The sequence below is a fragment of the Onychostoma macrolepis genome, chromosome 02, assembly GCF_012432095.1.
Source record: "Onychostoma macrolepis isolate SWU-2019 chromosome 02, ASM1243209v1, whole genome shotgun sequence".
Taxonomy (NCBI): domain Eukaryota; kingdom Metazoa; phylum Chordata; class Actinopteri; order Cypriniformes; family Cyprinidae; genus Onychostoma; species Onychostoma macrolepis.
The window spans coordinates 9,266,780-9,285,938 of NC_081156.1; the positions used below are offsets into that span (position 1 = coordinate 9,266,780).

General features: G+C 35.6%; 2 protein-coding genes across 5 annotated transcripts in view; both read left to right on the plus strand.

The window, feature by feature from the left end:
- The window catches only part of LOC131554173 (gastrula zinc finger protein XlCGF8.2DB-like), a 53,857-nt gene extending 36,005 nt beyond the window's left edge, over positions 1–17,852 (plus strand). Inside the window, exons 1-3 of one of the 3 annotated variants that reach the window (XM_058799380.1) lie at positions 12,760–12,825; positions 13,031–13,213; positions 14,511–17,852. In XM_058799380.1, coding sequence (XP_058655363.1) covers positions 13,129–13,213; positions 14,511–15,475 — 1,050 coding nt within the window. In that variant the 5' untranslated portion in view covers positions 12,760–12,825; positions 13,031–13,128 and the 3' untranslated portion in view covers positions 15,476–17,852. Of the gene's footprint in view, positions 1–12,759; positions 12,913–13,030; positions 13,214–14,510 lie in introns of those variants that run through there. The other 2 variants (XM_058799372.1, XM_058799388.1) reach the window with 2 other exon arrangements.
- On the plus strand, positions 22–5,515 carry si:ch211-241e1.5 (uncharacterized protein LOC567583 homolog). Of its 2 annotated transcripts, XM_058799359.1 has the most exons (3): positions 22–37; positions 265–461; positions 3,062–5,515. In XM_058799359.1, exons 2-3 carry the CDS (start codon positions 377–379, stop codon positions 4,525–4,527), a joined length of 1,551 nt encoding a protein of 516 aa, XP_058655342.1. In that variant the 5' UTR covers positions 22–37; positions 265–376; the 3' UTR covers positions 4,528–5,515. The 2 variants fall into 2 exon arrangements, with proteins under 2 accessions (XP_058655342.1, XP_058655336.1); XM_058799353.1 differs by having other exon boundaries at positions 29–461.
- Positions 17,853–19,159: the final 1,307 nt, after the last annotated feature.

The window sequence follows — 19,159 nt, forward strand, 5'->3', positions numbered from 1 at the left end:
AATTATGCGCCAGTGTGCGCTGGGATTCGGCTGAGAGGTTTGTGGAATTGAACCCATCAGTATTTTAGGCGTTTAAATTGATTCAGAGCATTTTTCTTTTTTTTTTATAAGGTATTGCAAATTAAGGTAGAGTGTTAAATGTAATATTTTATGTGAATGGAGCTACATTAATGACTGAATAAACGATGTGTAAGGCACATCTAAATGAGTTGCAGAAAGACGTTTTTGTTTAGTTACTTATTTTATTTATTATTTAATTTTCAGTTCATGCTAAACATAGCAAAGTGTGCAAACAAGTAAAAAAAAATAATAATAATAAATAAATAAATAAACTCAGGTGGAACAACTGAGATCTGTGTGACATAATATTATAAACATGGAGTTTATTAAAGAAGAGAATGAAGAAATGGGAATTCCAGATCCATGCAGAGTGAAAGATGAAGATACTGAGGAGAAAATAGGTTGGTTTCTATTCACATTACACAGTTTTTCCTCTGAAGAAATTAATAATCTTTTTGAAAATGTTTACAATCATATAAACTGAAATTAGATGAGTCAAAAATGAGTGGCCTAATTAAAGTTACTTGACGAGTTCAGTTTTGTGATTATGTATAACCAACTGAAATGTTAAATCAGGATGGGACATATCTAAGAGATCGTAATTTCTCCCCATGATATTGACAGTAATCAAGCATTTTTCTGGTCTTCATTTAAACTTATTAAATGATTAAAACTGCAAAGCTATTTGCTGAATTCATTTTATTACTGAAGCTGCATGGATTTAAACTTTCTTTAGCAAATGTGAATAGCAAACATTCTCAGGGTGAAGATATTCCATTAATTGCATCTCAATTCAGTGCATTATTTTTGCAAACTGCTCCTGTTCTTATTTTGGTGATGCATTACAATTGAACTAAACCAGTCAACTAAAATCTGATAATATTTAGTATGGGTCATTCCACGAAATCGGTGCCTTTTCCACTTAGAAAAAATAAAACAAGTTTAATCAACATTTTTAAAATATCCATGATATGAAGACACCTTAAAATGACAAGAAATTGTATTGTACCATCTCAGGCTATGCGATTTATTATTTTATGACTATTTTTTCTACCACGTTTTGGCATTTTTGTCCACCCTGTTACTGACACAACTGTTACTAGATACTATAGTTTAATTAGAAGTATGTGATCATTTTCACATAGTTTTGCAGTATTTTAGTCCCTCTTCATACTGGGATTGTTTCAAATTTTGGATTTGTTTTTATATTTTTATATTTGTCATTCAGATGACCAAGAACATCCTAATTTTGGAGGGTGACCACGTAAATTAAGAAAAATATATATTTTTACAAGACAGAGATTAAAAAAGGGCTTTGTCCAAAATAAAATATGGTTAAAGTTACAATGGAAAAACCTGGAAAGCTGTATCAAATATAATTGTTAAATAATATAGAATTTTAAAATATAAAAATGTCAATTTTTTATGAAATTAATGACAGTAACAGGATTGATGTCATAGTCACAGGACTGACAGGGATGACAGGGCACACATTCTTATTTCTTAGGGACACAAAAGGCACTGATTTCGTGGAATGACCCATATACTAAAACAAAAAAAAATCAGATTATTAAAATATGATTAAAACTAGGTGGCATTTCAGTCAAAATGTCATAACTAATCTAAATCCTTGCTTCATAAGTAAAACGTATTATGTTAACACATATACAATCATGAATAATGTTAAAATAAGAAGAAATAAGCAAATTAAAAGCAACAAGACAAATAAACATAACAGAACAAAGGCATATGCAATTGTGTTTTACGGTTTTCAGATATGTCTAACATAGTATTCAAGTAATAAATACTACAGTCACTGAATAAAAAATACTCTTCACTCTATGAATAAAATATGCTACAAAAGCTGTTCAGTCGAGCAGTGAGTGATTTTCTCTTTCCTTTATCGACACGGTTCACTGTCCTCGGGTGCACTCTGAGTGTGTCTCCTGTTTTGGCCAAAGCTCACTGAGTCGGGCTGCTCTCATTGTGAGAGCATGAGTCTCAGCTCGTTAGGAGAGAGAACCATGAACTGAACTGAGTGTGTCAGATGCTGCGTTCACACCATGACGAAATTACCGTAATTCTGAGATGACAACACATGACATTTTACTCCTCACTTTCTATGCCCTCGGACTCAGAGTTAGCGCCTAAATGAATCTGGCGGTGCTCAGGTGGCGCAACTGTTGCGCAAGTCGCAGCTTTTACAATATTCCAAGCTTACAAGTTGTAATGATGAGTTCTTGTAAGTAATTGCACTTGATCATTTAACACTTGCACTCTTTACAATACTTGCTTTCTTTTTATTTAAAAACAGAGCCTCTAACACTAGTATTTTCTATTCTTTTTCTATTCTTTCGACTTTTTTTTTACTTTTTTTAAATGAGACCCTCTAACACTAATGTTCTCTATTCCTTTTCTATTTCTATCTCATTATTTTCTTTTTTGTTTTTCCTTTTTTAAATACTACATGTACTGCGTTAGGCTAACCGAGACTTGTCACAGCACTTATTATTGCTCTTTTGTTGGTTTTGATTGCTTCCATTTTCCTCATTTGTAAGTCTCTTTGGATAAAAGTGTCTGCTAAATGACTAAATGTAAATGAGTTCTGGAGCATGTGAAGGCTTTGGAGTTGATAGTGTTGCCATAGAAACACATAATTTAGCTCTGAATAGAATGTCACATGTTGTCATCTCGGAATTATGGTAATTACGACATGGTGTGAACGCAGCTTTATCTCTCTCCTAATAAGCTGATGATCTCAATCAGGTGTGTTGACTAAGGGAGACATGCAAAATGTGCAGAGCAGGGGGACCTCAGGACCGAAATTGGGAACCACTGTTCTAAATTATCATTATGTAACCACAGCAGCTATCTAGATTTGATGCCATTGACATCAGAATTGCAGAATTAGCTATAAGTTATTTATTGGTTGTTGCTTTGTGGCATGATCCCCAGTTTTTTGTCTTAAATTATTTTTGACCATTTATTATGTTAATTTTAGACCTGATGCCGGTGAAAGAGGAAGGTCAAGAAATGAATGAAGTGGAGGAGAAACATCATGATTTCACCAGTGGAGAAAAATCCTTTAGTTGCACAGAGACAGAAAAGAATTCCTCAAAAAAACAAAAAAGAACTCTGAAAACAAGATCTAAAAGTGGTTTCACTTGCTCTCAATGTGGAAAGAATTTCTTGCGTAAAGGACACCTTCGTAGCCACATGAGAATTCATACGGGCGAGAGCCCGTTTACCTGCAAACAGTGCGGAAAAAGTTTTAATCAAAAAGGAAACGTTAAAATCCACATGCGAATTCACACCGGCGAAAGCCCATTCGCCTGTCAACAATGTGGAAAAAGTTTCACTCAAAAAGGAAACCTTAAAAGCCACATGAGATCTCACACTGGCGAGAGCCCTTTCACCTGCAAAATTTGTGGAAAGAGCTTCTCATTGAAAGGAAACCTTAATTACCACATGAAAATCCATTCTGGGGAGAAGCCTTTCGCATGCTCTCAGTGTGGAAAACGTTTCACACAGAAACAATCTCTTAATTGCCACATAAGAATTCACTCTAGAGATAACTGTTTTATATGCCATAAGTGCGGAATGAGTTTCACAGACATGGAACACCTTAACAGACACGTAATAACTCACACTGGAGAAAAGCCTTTCGAATGCCAGCAGTGTGGAAAGAGGTTCAGATTAAATAAAAACCTTAAGAGTCACATGAGAGTTCACACCGGAGAAAAGCCTTACACGTGCAAGCACTGTGGAAAGAGTTACGCTCAAAAAGGAAACCTTAATGTTCACGTTCGACTTCACACTGGAGAGCGGCCTTTCATTTGCCCTCAGTGTGGAAAGGGTTTCACACATAAAGGAAATCTTAAGAGTCACATAAGACTTCACACTAGAGAGACGCCTTACAAGTGTCTTCAGTGTGGAAAGAGTTTCACTTATCAGAGAGACCTGAAAATTCATTTACATATTCATTCTGAGTTCGTACTGCAGTGTTCGGAGTGTGGCAAGACTTTTGCAGACAAGATCAACTTCTTAAATCATCTACGCATTCACCCCGGAGAAAGGCTGTTTAACTGCGATCGCTGCAATAAAAAGTTTCTTTTTCAGTCTCACTTAGAGATACACATGAAAAGCCACACTGACGAGAGAACTTATTTGTGTTCTTTGTGCGGAAAGGATTTTAAATGGCTTGGCAATTTGAAATCACACCAGAAAATGCATGCTGGTGCGAATGCTTGTGTCAGAGCGAGCCACTTGAAACAGAAGCAACAAATCCATTCTGGAGAAAAAACAGACAAGGATTCCAATAGCGCAGAGACTTTGACTTCTTCAGAAACTTCAAAAACAGAAGGGATGCATCCTGGAGAGAAGCTATACAGCTGTGCTTCATGTGGGATGAATTTCAGCACAACAATTTATCTATTGGCTCATGAGAAAAGACACTGTCCAAAATAGCTATAAAGAGCAAAGCTCATCTTCAGGTGAATGGAGTAAAATTACGACGCATTTGTTGCAAGTTCTACGGAGGAAGAGGTCAAAATATGTTTAATAAATGTTTTCTTGCTGTGCAGTACCACAGGGATGTTTTGGATTGTGGATTAGCATTTGTATGAAATTAATTAGGCAAGGTTAATTAAGTAGCACATCTTATACACAATAGTAATAGCGTGAGAAAGAAAATAAACGTAAAAATAAATTAAAAGTTGTATTTAAATTGGAATTGGGTGAATAAAAAGGAAAGAAAAAATATATATAAGGAAATAATCTGAAAGAATGCAGATTGCACAGTACTCATTCATTGATTAGTTCTGTCACGACAACTCTCGGAGAGTTTAGCATGGTAATATACGAAAATGTCAATGTGTTTGGTCTTGACAGAATAGATCTGCTACACTGCTACTGCAGCAGAGCAAACATCGAGACTTACTACCGTCAATACATCTACACACATGCTGCTTTGAGGAAATACTTCTGCTGCACATATAACACATATGAAATAACCCCTGCATATATCCCGCTGTAGCAGATCTATACAGGTGGAGCTGGGGAAGGTGGAGGGTTTCTGAAGTGAGTTACAGCTGCTACAGTAAGCACTAGCAGAGTATTTGAATGCTGAGCAGCAAGCTCATTGGCTGCTGATGAGAAAAGAAACCAATTGGCTGCGCCGTGTGAATGATATGATTGTGTTAGATTGAGTTAGAGCCTATCGGCCTGCGCCATCTAGAGTTTCATGGTAGAACTTTGTATTTATGTTATATTTTCTTATATATTTTGTTTTGTTTGTATAAGTTGACAATAATAATAATTTAAAAAATTAAAATTATGAATTCTTGTCAGTTTAATAGAGAGTATCACTCTGTTCCTTAAGTAAAAATTCCATTAATTTGATTTGATTTGAGGAAAATTGATTTTAAACAATAACTAATAAACCTCTAAAGACAGACCTGTTGTGAGCTCTGAGTTTGTTAATCGATTGTATGCTTTTATACATGCTTTTTTAAATGGCAGAATTTGTGGTGAAAAACTACATTGTCCATACTAATACAAAGCAAATTCCACCAATCAGAGAGTTTCAACAAGCAAAGTGCACCAAATAATATCTTATGCTCCACCCACTCTTATGAAGCACAGCAAATGTAATCAAATTGGTCTCCCTACACTCTCAAAATACTTTCATATTTGTATATTTTTGTGTTTTGCAATAAGCTTATTGCAGATATATTGTTTTTAAACATACAACTAACAACTTTAAATTAAAGAGTTTTATATTTCTCTGTCATTTTTTATTTGAATGTCATTTGCAATGCTTCTTGGGATTGTAGTCGTTTCCCTCACTAAAGCTGTTAAGTTCACAGCCTTGTACCTTGCAAAAGACAGTTTGGGCACCCCTGATCAACACTGAAAGATTACCTGTTTTCCAAAAGTCATATCAGGGGTGTTTCCTCCGAGGAGGCAAGGGAGGCAGTGTCTTCTCAAAAAATTGGATGAGAAAAGAATGCATAGTACAAAAATAAAACAACGCCAGTGTTACAAATTATAACATTAAAAAGCATATAAATCACTTGTTTTTTAAAAGAAACACTGTCCAACAGCGACACCAGCAGGTAAAGTTACAGCGGGAGTCTGTGTCTCTCTTGCCTCCCCTGAGCCCATTGAGTTTAAACGGACCCCTAAAGCATGCTCTGAGTTTGGTGGGGGGTAATTGAGAATGAATAGGGAAAAGTCACTTCTGCCTCTTGTGTTCTTTGTGAATCAGTCTGAATGGACAATATAATGGTGTTAAAGGGATAGTTCACCCCAAAATTAAAATTGTCATTAATTACTCACCCTCATGTCATTTTCGGAACACAAATTAAGATATTTTTGATGCATTCAGAGAGCTCTCTGACCGAGAATACTTTTTGTACGCAAAGAAAAGAAATAATGACTTTATTCAACAATTCGTCTCCTTCGAATTGTTGCGTCACCCTAATGCCATTTTGCGTATCAAACGCGTCCGCATGGCGCAGCTGACACAGAACAGCATATGCTGTTTACGTTCAGTGGATACTCTCCAAAATGGCGCTAGGGTGACACGGAGGAGACGAATTGTTGAATAAAGTCGTTATTTTTGTTTTCTTTGCGTACAAAAAGTAATCTCGTAGCTTCTTAAAATTATGGTTGAACCCAGAGCCGGCCCAAGGCATAAGCGAACTAGGCAGCTGCAAAAAAAAGTGTATATTTTTAAATATGATTGTTGGTAGATTTTATCAGTATTTACCATACTTTGAAAGCAAAAATTAAAATGGGAAAAATATGCAATATGGAAATAATTTAAGAAAAAAATATGTTTTACTGAGAAAAAAAAAAAAGAATTGGTTTTCAAAAAGCCTTTTTCCAAAAGTTACATCTGGAAAAAGGGGGGTCGTCTTATAATCAGAGTCGTCTTATATTCGGGTCAATACGGTATTTTATTTTATTTATTTATTTATTTTTTTAATTTGTGATATATTATGTCAATGGACAATGGTAATTATACGAAAGTGCAATATTAAATAATCTATACATATCATTTTATTGTTTCCATAGCGACGTGTCATGCAGGCACAATATGACCCTGTTTATAATTAGCTCTGGACGCTGCTGTGGATCTGTCGGATTAACATCATGCAAATTCACATATTTCTCCCGAAGTAGCCTACATGAAAGTAAGTGGCCAATTAGCTGGGAGAAAAACGGAGTTAACTTTATAGTAACCTACACAATGTGTAGCCTATTTGATAGAAATAAAACACGTCGTCCGTTAATTGAAAGGATTATTATTTCTGCTTTTCATAGAAACCAGTGTGTATTTAACAAACTAAATGTCTTTTTACTTAATTGAAGTGTATTTAAATGTCTGAAACCTAAAATAAACTTTATTCGGTTGAAACCACTGAACAGTTATCAAATCTGAAAAACACTGAGCGCGTCTTTCTTATTGTTTATTTTTATTTTTGTCTGAGCTCGTCTTTCTCACGGCTACTAGGGTTAAAATCGTGTTTTGGGGTGGAGGGGACAAATTCAACAAGGGGTTTTGTGGCACAAATCAGGCGTGCGTTTCAACATTATTTACCTTAGCATTCCTTTTGGGTCTTTGCTATTAAATTCCAATATCATTATGCCTCAATTAGCTAGATATAGATTGAGTTGTTGTTTTATAGGCTATACAGATGCTCACTGCTGTGTTTAATATTTATTATAAAAAAGTGTGACTTGTAATAAAAGTACAACTTTGATTAATATTTATAAGTTGTTAAAATAACATTCTGTTCTGTAAATGCATTGTCTGCTGGTTTATTTAGCTACTTTTCAGCACACCACATTAAGTATGCCACTTAATACTTTAAGACTTTGAATGTTAAAGTGCAAATTAACACCTGACCACTCTTGTAAGTTTGCAACTGTTACAATTAAAAAATTACAGAAGGGTAAAAACATGCCAGACAGACATTGGTATGATGTAAGCAACGCAGCTACAACAAACAAAACTGATAATGGGTGTGTTAGATTTATAGTGTGTGAATAACCTAGCTTTGACAATAACCAAATAAAATTCTGCTTAGGGCCCCATAAAGGCTTGGGCCGGCCCTGGTTGAACCACTGATGTCACATGGACTATTTTAACGATCTCCTTGCTACGTTTCTGGACCTTGATCATGTTAATTACATTGCTGTCTATGGAGGGTCAGAAAGCTCACAGAATGCATAAAAATATCTTAATTTACGTTCAGTGGATACTCTCCAAAATGGCGCTAGGGTGACACGGAGGAGACGAATTGTTGAATAAAGTCGTTATTTTTGTTTTCTTTATGCATAAAAAGTAATCTCGTAGCTTCTTAAAATTATGGTTGAACCCAGAGCCGCCCAAGGCATAAGCGAACTAGGCAGCTGCAAAAAAGTGTATATTTTTAAATATGATTGTTGGTAGATTTTATCAGTATTTACCATACTTTGAAAGCAAAAATTAAAATGGGAAAAATATGCAATATGGAAATAATTTAAGAAAAAATATGTTTTACTGAGAAAAAAAAAGAATTGGTTTTCAAAAGCCTTTTTCCAAAAGTTACATCTGGAAAAAGGGGGTCGTCTTATAATCAGAGTCGTCTTATATTCGGGTCAATACGGTATTTTATTTTTATTTATTTTATTTATTTTTTAATTTGTGATATATTATGTCAATGGACAATGGTAATTATACGAAAGTGCAATATTAAATAATCTATACATATCATTTTATTGTTTCCATAGCGACGTGTCATGCAGGCACAATATGACCCTGTTTATAATTAGCTCTGGACGCTGCTGTGGATCTGTCGGATTAACATCATGCAAATTCACATATTTCTCCCGAAGTAGCCTACATGAAAGTAAGTGGCCAATTAGCTGGGAGAAAAACGGAGTTAACTTTATAGTAACCTACACAATGTGTAGCCTATTTGATAGAAATAAAACACGTCGTCCGTTAATTGAAAGGATTATTATTTCTGCTTTTCATAGAAACCAGTGTGTATTTAACAAACTAAATGTCTTTTTTACTTAACTGAAGTGTATTTAAATGTCTGAAACCTAAAATAAACTTTATTCGGTTGAAACCACTGAACAGTTATCAAATCTGAAAAACACTGAGCGCGTCTTTCTTATTGTTTATTTTTATTTTTTGTCTGAGCTCGTCTTTCTCACGGCTACTAGGGTTAAAATCGTGTTTTGGGGGTGGAGGGGGGACAAATTCAACAAGGGGGTTTTGTGGCACAAATCAGGCGTGCGTTTCAACATTATTTACCTTAGCATTCCTTTTGGGTCTTTGCTATTAAATTCCAATATCATTATGCCTCAATTAGCTAGATATAGATTAAGAGTTGTTGTTTTATATGTACAGATGCTCTCTACTGTGTTTAATATTTATTATAAAAAAGTATGACTTGTAATAAAATTACAACTTTGATTAATATTTATGTTGTTAAAATAACATTCTGTTCTGTAAATGCATTGTCTGCTGGTTTATTTAGCTACTTTTCAGCACACCACATTAAGTATGCCACTTAATACTTTAAGACTTTGAATGTTAAAGTGCAAATTAAGACCTGACCACTCTTGTAAGTTTGCAACTGTTACAATTAAAAAATTACAGAAGGGTAAAAACATGCCAGACAGACATTGGTATGATGTAAGCAACGCAGCTACAACAAACAAAACTGATAATGGGTGTGTTAGATTTATAGTGTGTGAATAACCTAGCTTTGACAATAACCAAATAAAATTCTGCTTAGGGCCCCATAAAGGCTTGGGCCGGCCCTGGTTGAACCACTGATGTCACATGGACTATTTTAACGATCTCCTTGCTACGTTTCTGGACCTTGATCATGTTAATTACATTGCTGTCTATGGAGGGTCAGAAAGCTCACAGAATGCATAAAAAATATCTTAATTTGTGTTCTGAAGATGACCGAAGGTCTTACGGGTTTGGAACGACATGAGGGTGAGTAATTAATGACAGAATTCTCTCTCAGCTCTGACTGATGATCTGAAAAATTCAAAAACAGTTAAAAGTTAACTATAGCTGAACATAGTTCACAAATATATTGTTTAAATTGCTACTGCCTTGAGTTATTATTTTTGGAATAAATGTAAAAGGCTTAAAACTGCCAAAGCCATATCACCCTGCAGCCCAAGACTGGTTGCCCGCTGAAGCTAAGCAGGGTTGAGCTGGTCAGTACCTGGATGGGAGACCTCCTGGGAAAACTAGGTTGCTGCTGGAAGAGGTGATAGTGCTCACCCTGTGGTCTGTGTGGGTCCTAGCACCCCAGTATAGTGATGGGGACACTATACTGTCAAAAAAAGCACCGTCTTTCGGATGAGACATTAAACCGAGGTCCTGACTCTCTATGGTCAAAAGTCCCATGGCACTTCTTGTAAAGAGTAGGGGTGTAACCCCAGTGTCCTGGCCAAATTCCCTCCACTGGCCCTTATCAATCATGGCTTCCCCATCCACTTGATTGGCTCTGTCTCTCTCTCTCCTCTCCACCTGTAGCTGGTGTGCGGTGAGCGCACTGGCGCCGTTGTCCTGTGGCTGCCGTCGCATCATCCAAGTGGATGCTGCACACTGGTGGTGGTTGAGGAGAGACCCCCCCCCCCACACACACATTTGGGTGTACAGCAATACACAATAAAGCGCTATATAAATGCATCATTGATTGATTGATTGATTGATTGATTCATACATTCATTCATTCAAAACACTAACTTGATGAGATTCATATTTGGCTTTAATAGAAAATTGATTAGGCCCAAATTATTAATGTAGAAATAAAATAGATTTGTTTTTTGTTTTTCTGATAGTGTAAGCAATGTTATGCTCATTTAACCAAGAAAATGTAACTGGCACATTAATTTACATTTGATTTAAAAAAAGCATTTGATTTTGCCTCCTCATTTCAGAACACCATCGCACATGGATATATATATACAGGTGCTGGTCATATAATTAGAATATCATCAAAAAGTTGATTTATTTCACTAATTCCATTCAAAAAGTGAAACTTGTATATTATATTCATTCATTACACACAGACTGATATATTTCAAATGTTTATTTCTTTTAATTTTGCCACTTCTGAACCAGAGACAACGTCAGAAGCATCTTAACTGGGCTGTGGAGGAAAAGAACTGACTGTTGCTCAGTGCTCCAAAGTCCTCTTTTCAGATGAAAGTCAATTTTACATTTCATTTGGAAATCAAGGTCCCAGAGACTGAAGGAAGAGTGGAGAGGCACAGAATCCATGTTGCTTGAAGTCCAGTGTGAAGTTTCCACAGTCAGTGATGATTTGGGCTGCCATGTCATCTGCTGGTGTTGGTCCACTGTGTTTTCTGAAGTCCACAGTCAACGCAGCCATCTACCAGGAAATTTTAGAGCACTTCATGCTTCCTTCTGTTGACAAGCTTTATGGAGATGCTGATTTCATTTTCCAGCAGGACTTGGCACCTGCCCACACTGCCAAAGGTACCAAAAGCTGGTTCAATGACCATAGTGTTACTGTGCTTGATTGGCCAGCAAACTCGCCTGACCTGAACCCCACAGAGAATCTCAAGAGGAAGATGAGAGACACCAGACCCAACAATGCAGAAGAGCTGAAGGACACTATCAGAGCAACCTGGGCTCTCATAACACCTGAGCAGTGCCACAGACTGATCGACTCCATGCCACGCCGCATTGCTGCAGTAATTCAGGCAAAAGGAGCCCCAACTAAGTATTGAGTGCTGTACATGCTCATACTTTTCATGTTCATACTTTTCAGTTGGTCAAGATTTCTAAAAATCCTTTCTTTGTATTGGTCTTAAGAAATATTCTAATATTTTGAGATACTGATTCATCAAAATGAATGAATATAATATACAAGTTTCACTTTTTGAATGAAATAAGTGAAATAAATCAACTTTTTGATGATATTCTAATTATATGACCAGCACCTGTATATGTATATATATATATATATATATATATATATATATGCATGTATGTATGTATGTATGTAAGGGATAATCAAAGGCTAGCTGTGCATTAAACAATTTGAATGCACGACGTGGAGGCGAAGAACCACCTGACGTGCAGCTGTTGTTATATGCGCATAAAAATGACGGTTATTTTCGTCTGTATTACTAATCAACTGTAACTGTATGTTACTATGGTTACCAATGTTTATAGGAAGTGCATTAATATAGAACGTGATTAAACTGACCTGGAACTACCTGTGCAGTTATATATATATATATATATATATATATATATATATAGCCCTTGCTATTATGTAGCATTTGGAATGCACTTGGTAAAGGGAGCGACGTAATTTCCTCATTATCTTTGGCTGGCATATTCCATATGTCTTTTTGTTATTAGCATAGCTGTTGCAAATAAACATACATTTTATATTTTAAAAAGTATTATATTAGTTTTTATATATTTATATAAAATGTATGCTTTGTAGTTACTGTATTATTATTATTTTTTATTTTTCATTTTATCCAAAAAAATAAAAACTACGTGTGATTATTTATTCTGTGGAGCCTCGCTTGTATTTTCACAACGCCGGACGATGTGTATTTAAATATTAATTTCACCAAATAAAATGATGCTGTCTTGTATATTCCTGGAGGAAGGAGCGTATAAAAAAGACTTTTATTTTGATGTGTATAGACGTCATAATTCTGCGGCAGTGTGTGCTGGGATTCGGTTGAGAGGTTTGTGGAATTTAACCCATCATCCGTATTTAAGGCTTTTAAATCGATTCAAAGCGGTTTCCCCCCAAAAGAGTATCGCAAATTAAGGTAGAGTGTTGAATGTTATGTTTTATGCGAATGGCGCCACATTATTGACTGTATAAATGATGTGTAAAGCGCATCTACACGAGTTTCAGAAAGACTCACTGTTTGTTTATTTTTTCAGTTCATTATTCTCATCATCCTAAGCATGGCGAGTGTGACAACATGTAGAAGAACCTTTAGCTGGAACAACTGAGATCTGTGTGACATAATATTACAAACATGGAGTTTATTAAAGAAGAGAATGAAGAAATGGGAATTCCAGATCCATGCAGAGTGAAAGATGAAGATACTGAGGAGAAAATAGGTTGGTTTCTATTCACATTACACAGTTTTTCTTCTAAAAAATTAATTATATTCTTGAAAATGTTTACAGTCAAACTGACATTAGATGAGGAATTGAGTCATATGATTGACCTAATTAAAGTTGCTTGATGAGCTCAGTTTTTCTTGATGTGATGTATTTCCCATTAAAATGTTAAGTTAGGAACATATATAAGATATTGTACCTGTTTTTGTTGTTAAATTAGGAAAATGTTTAATTAATGCATTACATTTTAAATAAACCAATTTGATTTAGTCGACTAAAATTGAAACAATTCAGATGACTAAAATGTGACTTAAACTAAATAGCATTCTAGTCAAGACTAAAGCTAAATCAAAATTTGCTGTCAAAAATAACACCTAACCTCATAAAAAAAAAACTTAAACGATTATCTGCACAAGTAAATCATAAATAATATTAAAATATGAGCTAATTACAAGCAATACGACAAACAGAACAAGGACACATTGTTTTTTTTCCAGATGTCTAGCTATAGTAAAAATAAAATAAGTCTTTATTGTATTAATTAAATAAACCTTCTACAAAAGTTATATATTTAGTAATAGCAAATTGAAGGCCATAAAAAGCCTTAAATGGTACAAGAAAGTCTTAAATATGATTTCAAGACAAGAATCGCAATATAGCTTAACAAAGGTTGTGATATGAGCGCTGCACGTTTCAAAACACTTCAAAATGTTCATAAAGCAATTGTACATGTAATCTATATGAATCAAGCTGTTTAATCCATAATCTGTAATCGTTTTATATGATGAATAAATTTAATTAGTAAACTCAAGCAAGCTCAACCATACTTGCTTGTCATATGAGAAAAAAAACTCCCTGGTTCTTGCGGCAGCTGAAATATGCATGTGTGATGCACGAGAACAAACCTTGTTGGTTTACATTTAGTAATTTAGCAGATGCTTTTATCCAAAGCAATTTACAAATGAGGACAATAGAAGCAATCAGACCAACAGAAGAGCAATAATACTGCATGCAAGTGCTGTGACAAGTCTCAGATTAGTCTAATGCAGTATACGTAGCAAGTGTGTTTTTTTTTTTTTTTAATAATAAAAAGAATAAAAATACAGGTTTTTTTTTTGTTCTTGTGGAAACTCAAATGTGCTTGTGTGACGCATGAAAACAACATTAGAATTACAGAATAAGCCTTTAATTGTTTAATATGTTGGTTTGTGGCTTTAAAATGGGGATCAGCTCTTTTTTTGTTTCACCTTTCTGTCTTGAATAGATTTTTGACATTTCAACATGTTTATTTTAGACCTGATGCTGCAGAAACAGGAAAGGCAAGAACCGAATGAAGTGGAGGAGAAACATCATGATTTCACCAGTGGAGAAAAATCCGTTAGTTGCAGCACAGAGAACGAAACGAATTCCTCAGTAAAAATAATTCAGAAAACAAGCTCTAAAAGTTCTTTCACTTGCCATGAATGTGGAAAGAGTTTCTCACGTGAAAGACACTTTCGTAGCCACATGAGAATTCATACTAGCGAGATCCCATTTACCTGCCAACAGTGCGGAAAATGTTTCTTAAAGGAAGGAGACCTGCTTATCCACACCAGAACTCACACTGGAGAGCGGCCTTTCATTTGTCCTCAGTGTGGGAAGTCTTTCTCACACAGAGGAAATCTGAAGTGTCACATAAGGGTTCACACTGGAGAGATGCCTTACAAGTGTCCTCGGTGTGGAAAGAGTTTCGCTCAACAAAGACAGCTGAAAAGTCATTTGCAACTTTATTGTGGAGACGTACTGCAGTGTTCGGAGTGTGGCAAGAGGTTTGCAGACAAGATCAACTTCTTCAACCATCTGCGCATTCACCCTGGAGAAAGGCTGTTTAACTGCAATTACTGCAGTAAAAAGTTTCTTTTTCAGTGTCACTTAGAGATGCACATGAAAAGCCACACTGACGAGAGAACTTATTTGTGTTCTTTGTGCGGAGAGGGTTTTAAATGCCTTGATAATTTGAAATCACACCAGAAAATGCATGCTGGCGTGAATGCTTGTGTCAGAGCGAGCCACTTGAAACAGAAGCAACAAATCCATTCTGGAGAAAAAACAGACACGGATTCCAATAGCGCAGAGACTTTGACTTCTTCAGAAACTTCAAAAACACAAGAATGCGCCCCGCATGCTGGAGAGGAGCTGTACAGCTGCTCTTTGTGTGGGATGAATTTCAATACAGCAATTTTTCTATTGGCTCATAAAAAAAGGCACTCTCAGAAATAGCCATAAAGAGCAAAGCTCTTATTCAGGTGAACGGAGTACAAATAAAATTTCTCCCCAAAAACAGTCATTTGATGCAAATTCTGCATAGAATTTGACGTCTTAAAAGAGATCAAGATATTAGTTCAATAAACTTGTATGACTTTGCAATACTGCAATGTTTGAAGGGATGTACAGGGATTAAAGTTCTCCGTCGCTACGACGGATTTCCGTTAATTGCAGGGTTCCCGCCTGTCCTTAATGTCTTAAATTCACTTTTCGTAATTTTAAGGCCGTAAATAGGCTTACATTTCTCAAATAGTGTAATAAATGTCTTAATTTTAGATGAATAGGCCTTAATTAAGGAAAGAGGAGGTGTATTCAGCCTGCTGAGGGGATGTGATCAAAGCCTGGAGTGGAGCAGAAGCATGTTCCTCTCTCCGCTCTGAAGGTCATTGCACATTGAAGGTCAGTGCACACTGAGTACGAAATTTTCGTCCGAATTTTCCGCACGTTAAAAAATAAATACGACCTCACGTTGTGTCAATCACGTTTACACACTGCCTCCGAAACTTTCGTCCGTCATAAAAAAATTCGGATCAGGTTCAATATTCCGCGTTTTCGCATCTGTAGCATGCATTTTGATAGGAAAGGATGAGGAATACGAAAAAACGCATGCGAAAATTTCGGACTCAGTGAGCAATGACCTTAAGTGCTCAGGATCCACTCCGGATTTTCTATTCCCGCTCACTGAAAAACTGCTCCGTGTTCACTCCATTTTAAAAGTTATCAGGGATTAAAGACGGATTTCTGTAAATTGGAAAAAATAAGGGGAATAGAAGCATGTAGCGTGTTGTTGTTGTTCTGCCGGCACACCAAACATCATCCCCCGTGGCTGCAGCTTCTCACTGACAACATAGTAACGCCGCTCGCATCATTCGCAGTCAGGTAATTAGCAGAGAACACAGAGCAGAACTTGAATCTCGGCGCGGGATTGCGGCTATTAATGATAATTCTACTCATTCCCGCAGGTTCCGACGGAATGCATCACATCTGCACCTGCTTTTGAGTCTCGAGAACTCACTCGCGCGCTCTCATTTTCTGTGCGCCCACAGATCGCGATAAGAGAGTGACAGCTTTTAATTATTATTAAGGGAGTTTGCAAATGTGATATTGATTTAATACAAGTACTGCATGATTTTGCTCTATATCATGCACGAAAACAGTTCCAAATAAAGTAACAGCTGAGCCGCTGCGCATCTCTACAAGCAAACACAGCGGTGTTTCATTCATGAATGAAAGTGCGTTTTTGAACGAATCTAGCGAGTCAGTGATTCATGATTACACATTCATAAAGACAGTCACTTGCTTCATCCCTGAATGAATCAGCCGTTCGAACGAATCAATTGAATGAATGATTCAGTGATAAAATCAGTGACTTGCCGCCACCTGCTGGCGGTTTCAGTTGAGGGGCTACTGTGTAATTTCAGTTATTTAAATCATTTAATATTTCTGTGTTCAAAATGTTATATTTAAAACATTAATCTCCACATGAATATATGAATTTAATTGCACTCATGACACCTCTGAGCCTCATTAAACGTCTGAAAATGTACAAACCACTTTTGTGTTCTTCTGTGTCACCTCTGTAGTACAAATTAATTGTTTATTAATACTAATTTCGTATGATTGGTAACTTATTTGTCTTATTCTACTTCTTATTATATTGTTTTAAACAGACATTTTAAAAAGCTTATAAACATACATTTTTGAATTTGACATGGATGAAAATTATGCCATTGCAAAGGTGAAAAGAAAATACCCCTTTAAGGCACTTTAAGGAGTCAAATGTCACCTTGTATTAGGAAGGCTAATTTTTGATCAGAATTTTTGATTATTGATCAGAAGGTGCTCCTAAATCTTTGAAATTAGGAGGACAAGAACTCCTAAAAAGAAAAGTAAGCATAGAGCCATGTGTAACATATTAGATCTGTGCATGCGGTCTTAAAGAGACAGCAGCCTAAATAAACCTGCTGACTATCTATAAAGACTATCCAGTGTTATTTTACAGGTGAATAGATTATAGTTAGACCTAACTGAAAAATATTAAGTACTGATAATTTAATTTGTATCTTTTTATTGTTTTTGTTTGTACTATTGACTGTCATTAATTTATTTGTTCTTATTTTATTATTTACTATTCATAAATTCTTGGGTGGGGAGGAGGCATGGTCCATATAGTCCTGCCACCACAGCTTGAATAAATCCTAGAGGAAACACTGCATACATTTAATAAAATTAGAAAAATGCATTTACAAAAGGTAAAAAGATTGTATTAAGAAGGCAAATTTTTTATCAGAATTTTTTATTATTGATTAGAAGGTGCTCCTAATTTTTTTCAATTAGGAGGACAAGCGCTCCTAATTACAAGAAGAAAAACACGGCACTTAACTGGGTGTGTGACAGGTTTGGCCGAGGAAAAATTTTCAGTCAAAAGATTTTTTTTTTTTTTTGCTTTAACTCCTGGATGTATTTTGTTCATGTTGAATTATGGGCTAGCCATTAGTATGATGTTAATTAGGCAAGGTTTATTATGTTGCACATCTCATACACAATAGGGTCATTCCGTGTCAAATCAACCAAATTTCTAAAAATTCCTCGGCTCAAATTTTTGATTTTGCTAATATTTTTACTGTAGAAAGACAGACATGTATAGTGATGAAAGCCAAATTATTAAATGTCATGGGTGTATATTTACTGAGTAATCCACTATTATGTAGAGGTGGGTCAAATGTAAATTTTCACCTGAGATTCAGAGCCAATTACAGGGGGAATACGAAAAAACGGAGAAACACATGCAAAGATTTCCATTACAGGGGGTTAAAAATGACTTCAGAAAGATGGCAGCATCATAATGTTATTTTTACACAGAGATTGGTAGCTGTGTAAAATATGTTGAATTTAGCAATCTTTGTTGCATTATGTGCCAATAGTGACCATTAAAAAATGGGGAAACAGCACTTATCAAGTTTTTCCTCCAAAGTTTGCATGCCTGTAACTCAAGAAGTATTAAAGATATCTTAATGTCCTTTTAGATATTGGGTCTTAACAAACTTTCCTTTTGGTATCTTCATTTTTAAGGCCCCATATGGTTCGGTTCCAGAGAAATTGGAATTGTATTGCTTACAATTAAAAAAATAAATAAAAAAATCTGAACATTTGAATAATCGTTTTGCATTTGGTAGTTTGTGAAACAAATATAGTCTCTGTGTTAAAGTAGCTAGATGACACAGTCGCTATGTGTTGTAATTTATACAAGCTACATGACAACTGAAGTTAGCTAGCAGACGGTCAGTCTGTCACGGACACCGGATAGTCAAATACTAACTCTACAAATATTCACTGGCAAAGCTTAATTAAATTTGTATAGATAACTTAATCTATTACCTTATTGCCAGAAACATCACAGTAAAAAAATAAATATCAGAAATATTACATATCTGTAGTGATGGCGAAGTGAAGCGTCCTGAACCAGTGACGCTTTCAACCTAATTGTATTGGAAAAAGGTTCATTACTCGAAGCTTTTTAAAACGGTTCATGCTGTGGCCATCTTGTGGTCATAGAAATGAATAACGTCTTCCAAAGTGCTGTGATTCATTACAGCTGTGGGTTTCACATCTGGTTCTACAACTGATTCCTTGTTTTAA

Bases quoted from the DNA above. Each gene is read 5' to 3' on its own strand.
- si:ch211-241e1.5 (XM_058799359.1), top strand. From the start codon at position 377: ATGGAGTTTATTAAAGAAGAGAATGAAGAAATGGGAATTCCAGATCCA. The intron at 462-3,061 runs GTTGGTTTCTAT...TGTTAATTTTAG, and splicing joins AGATACTGAGGAGAAAATAG to ACCTGATGCCGGTGAAAGAG.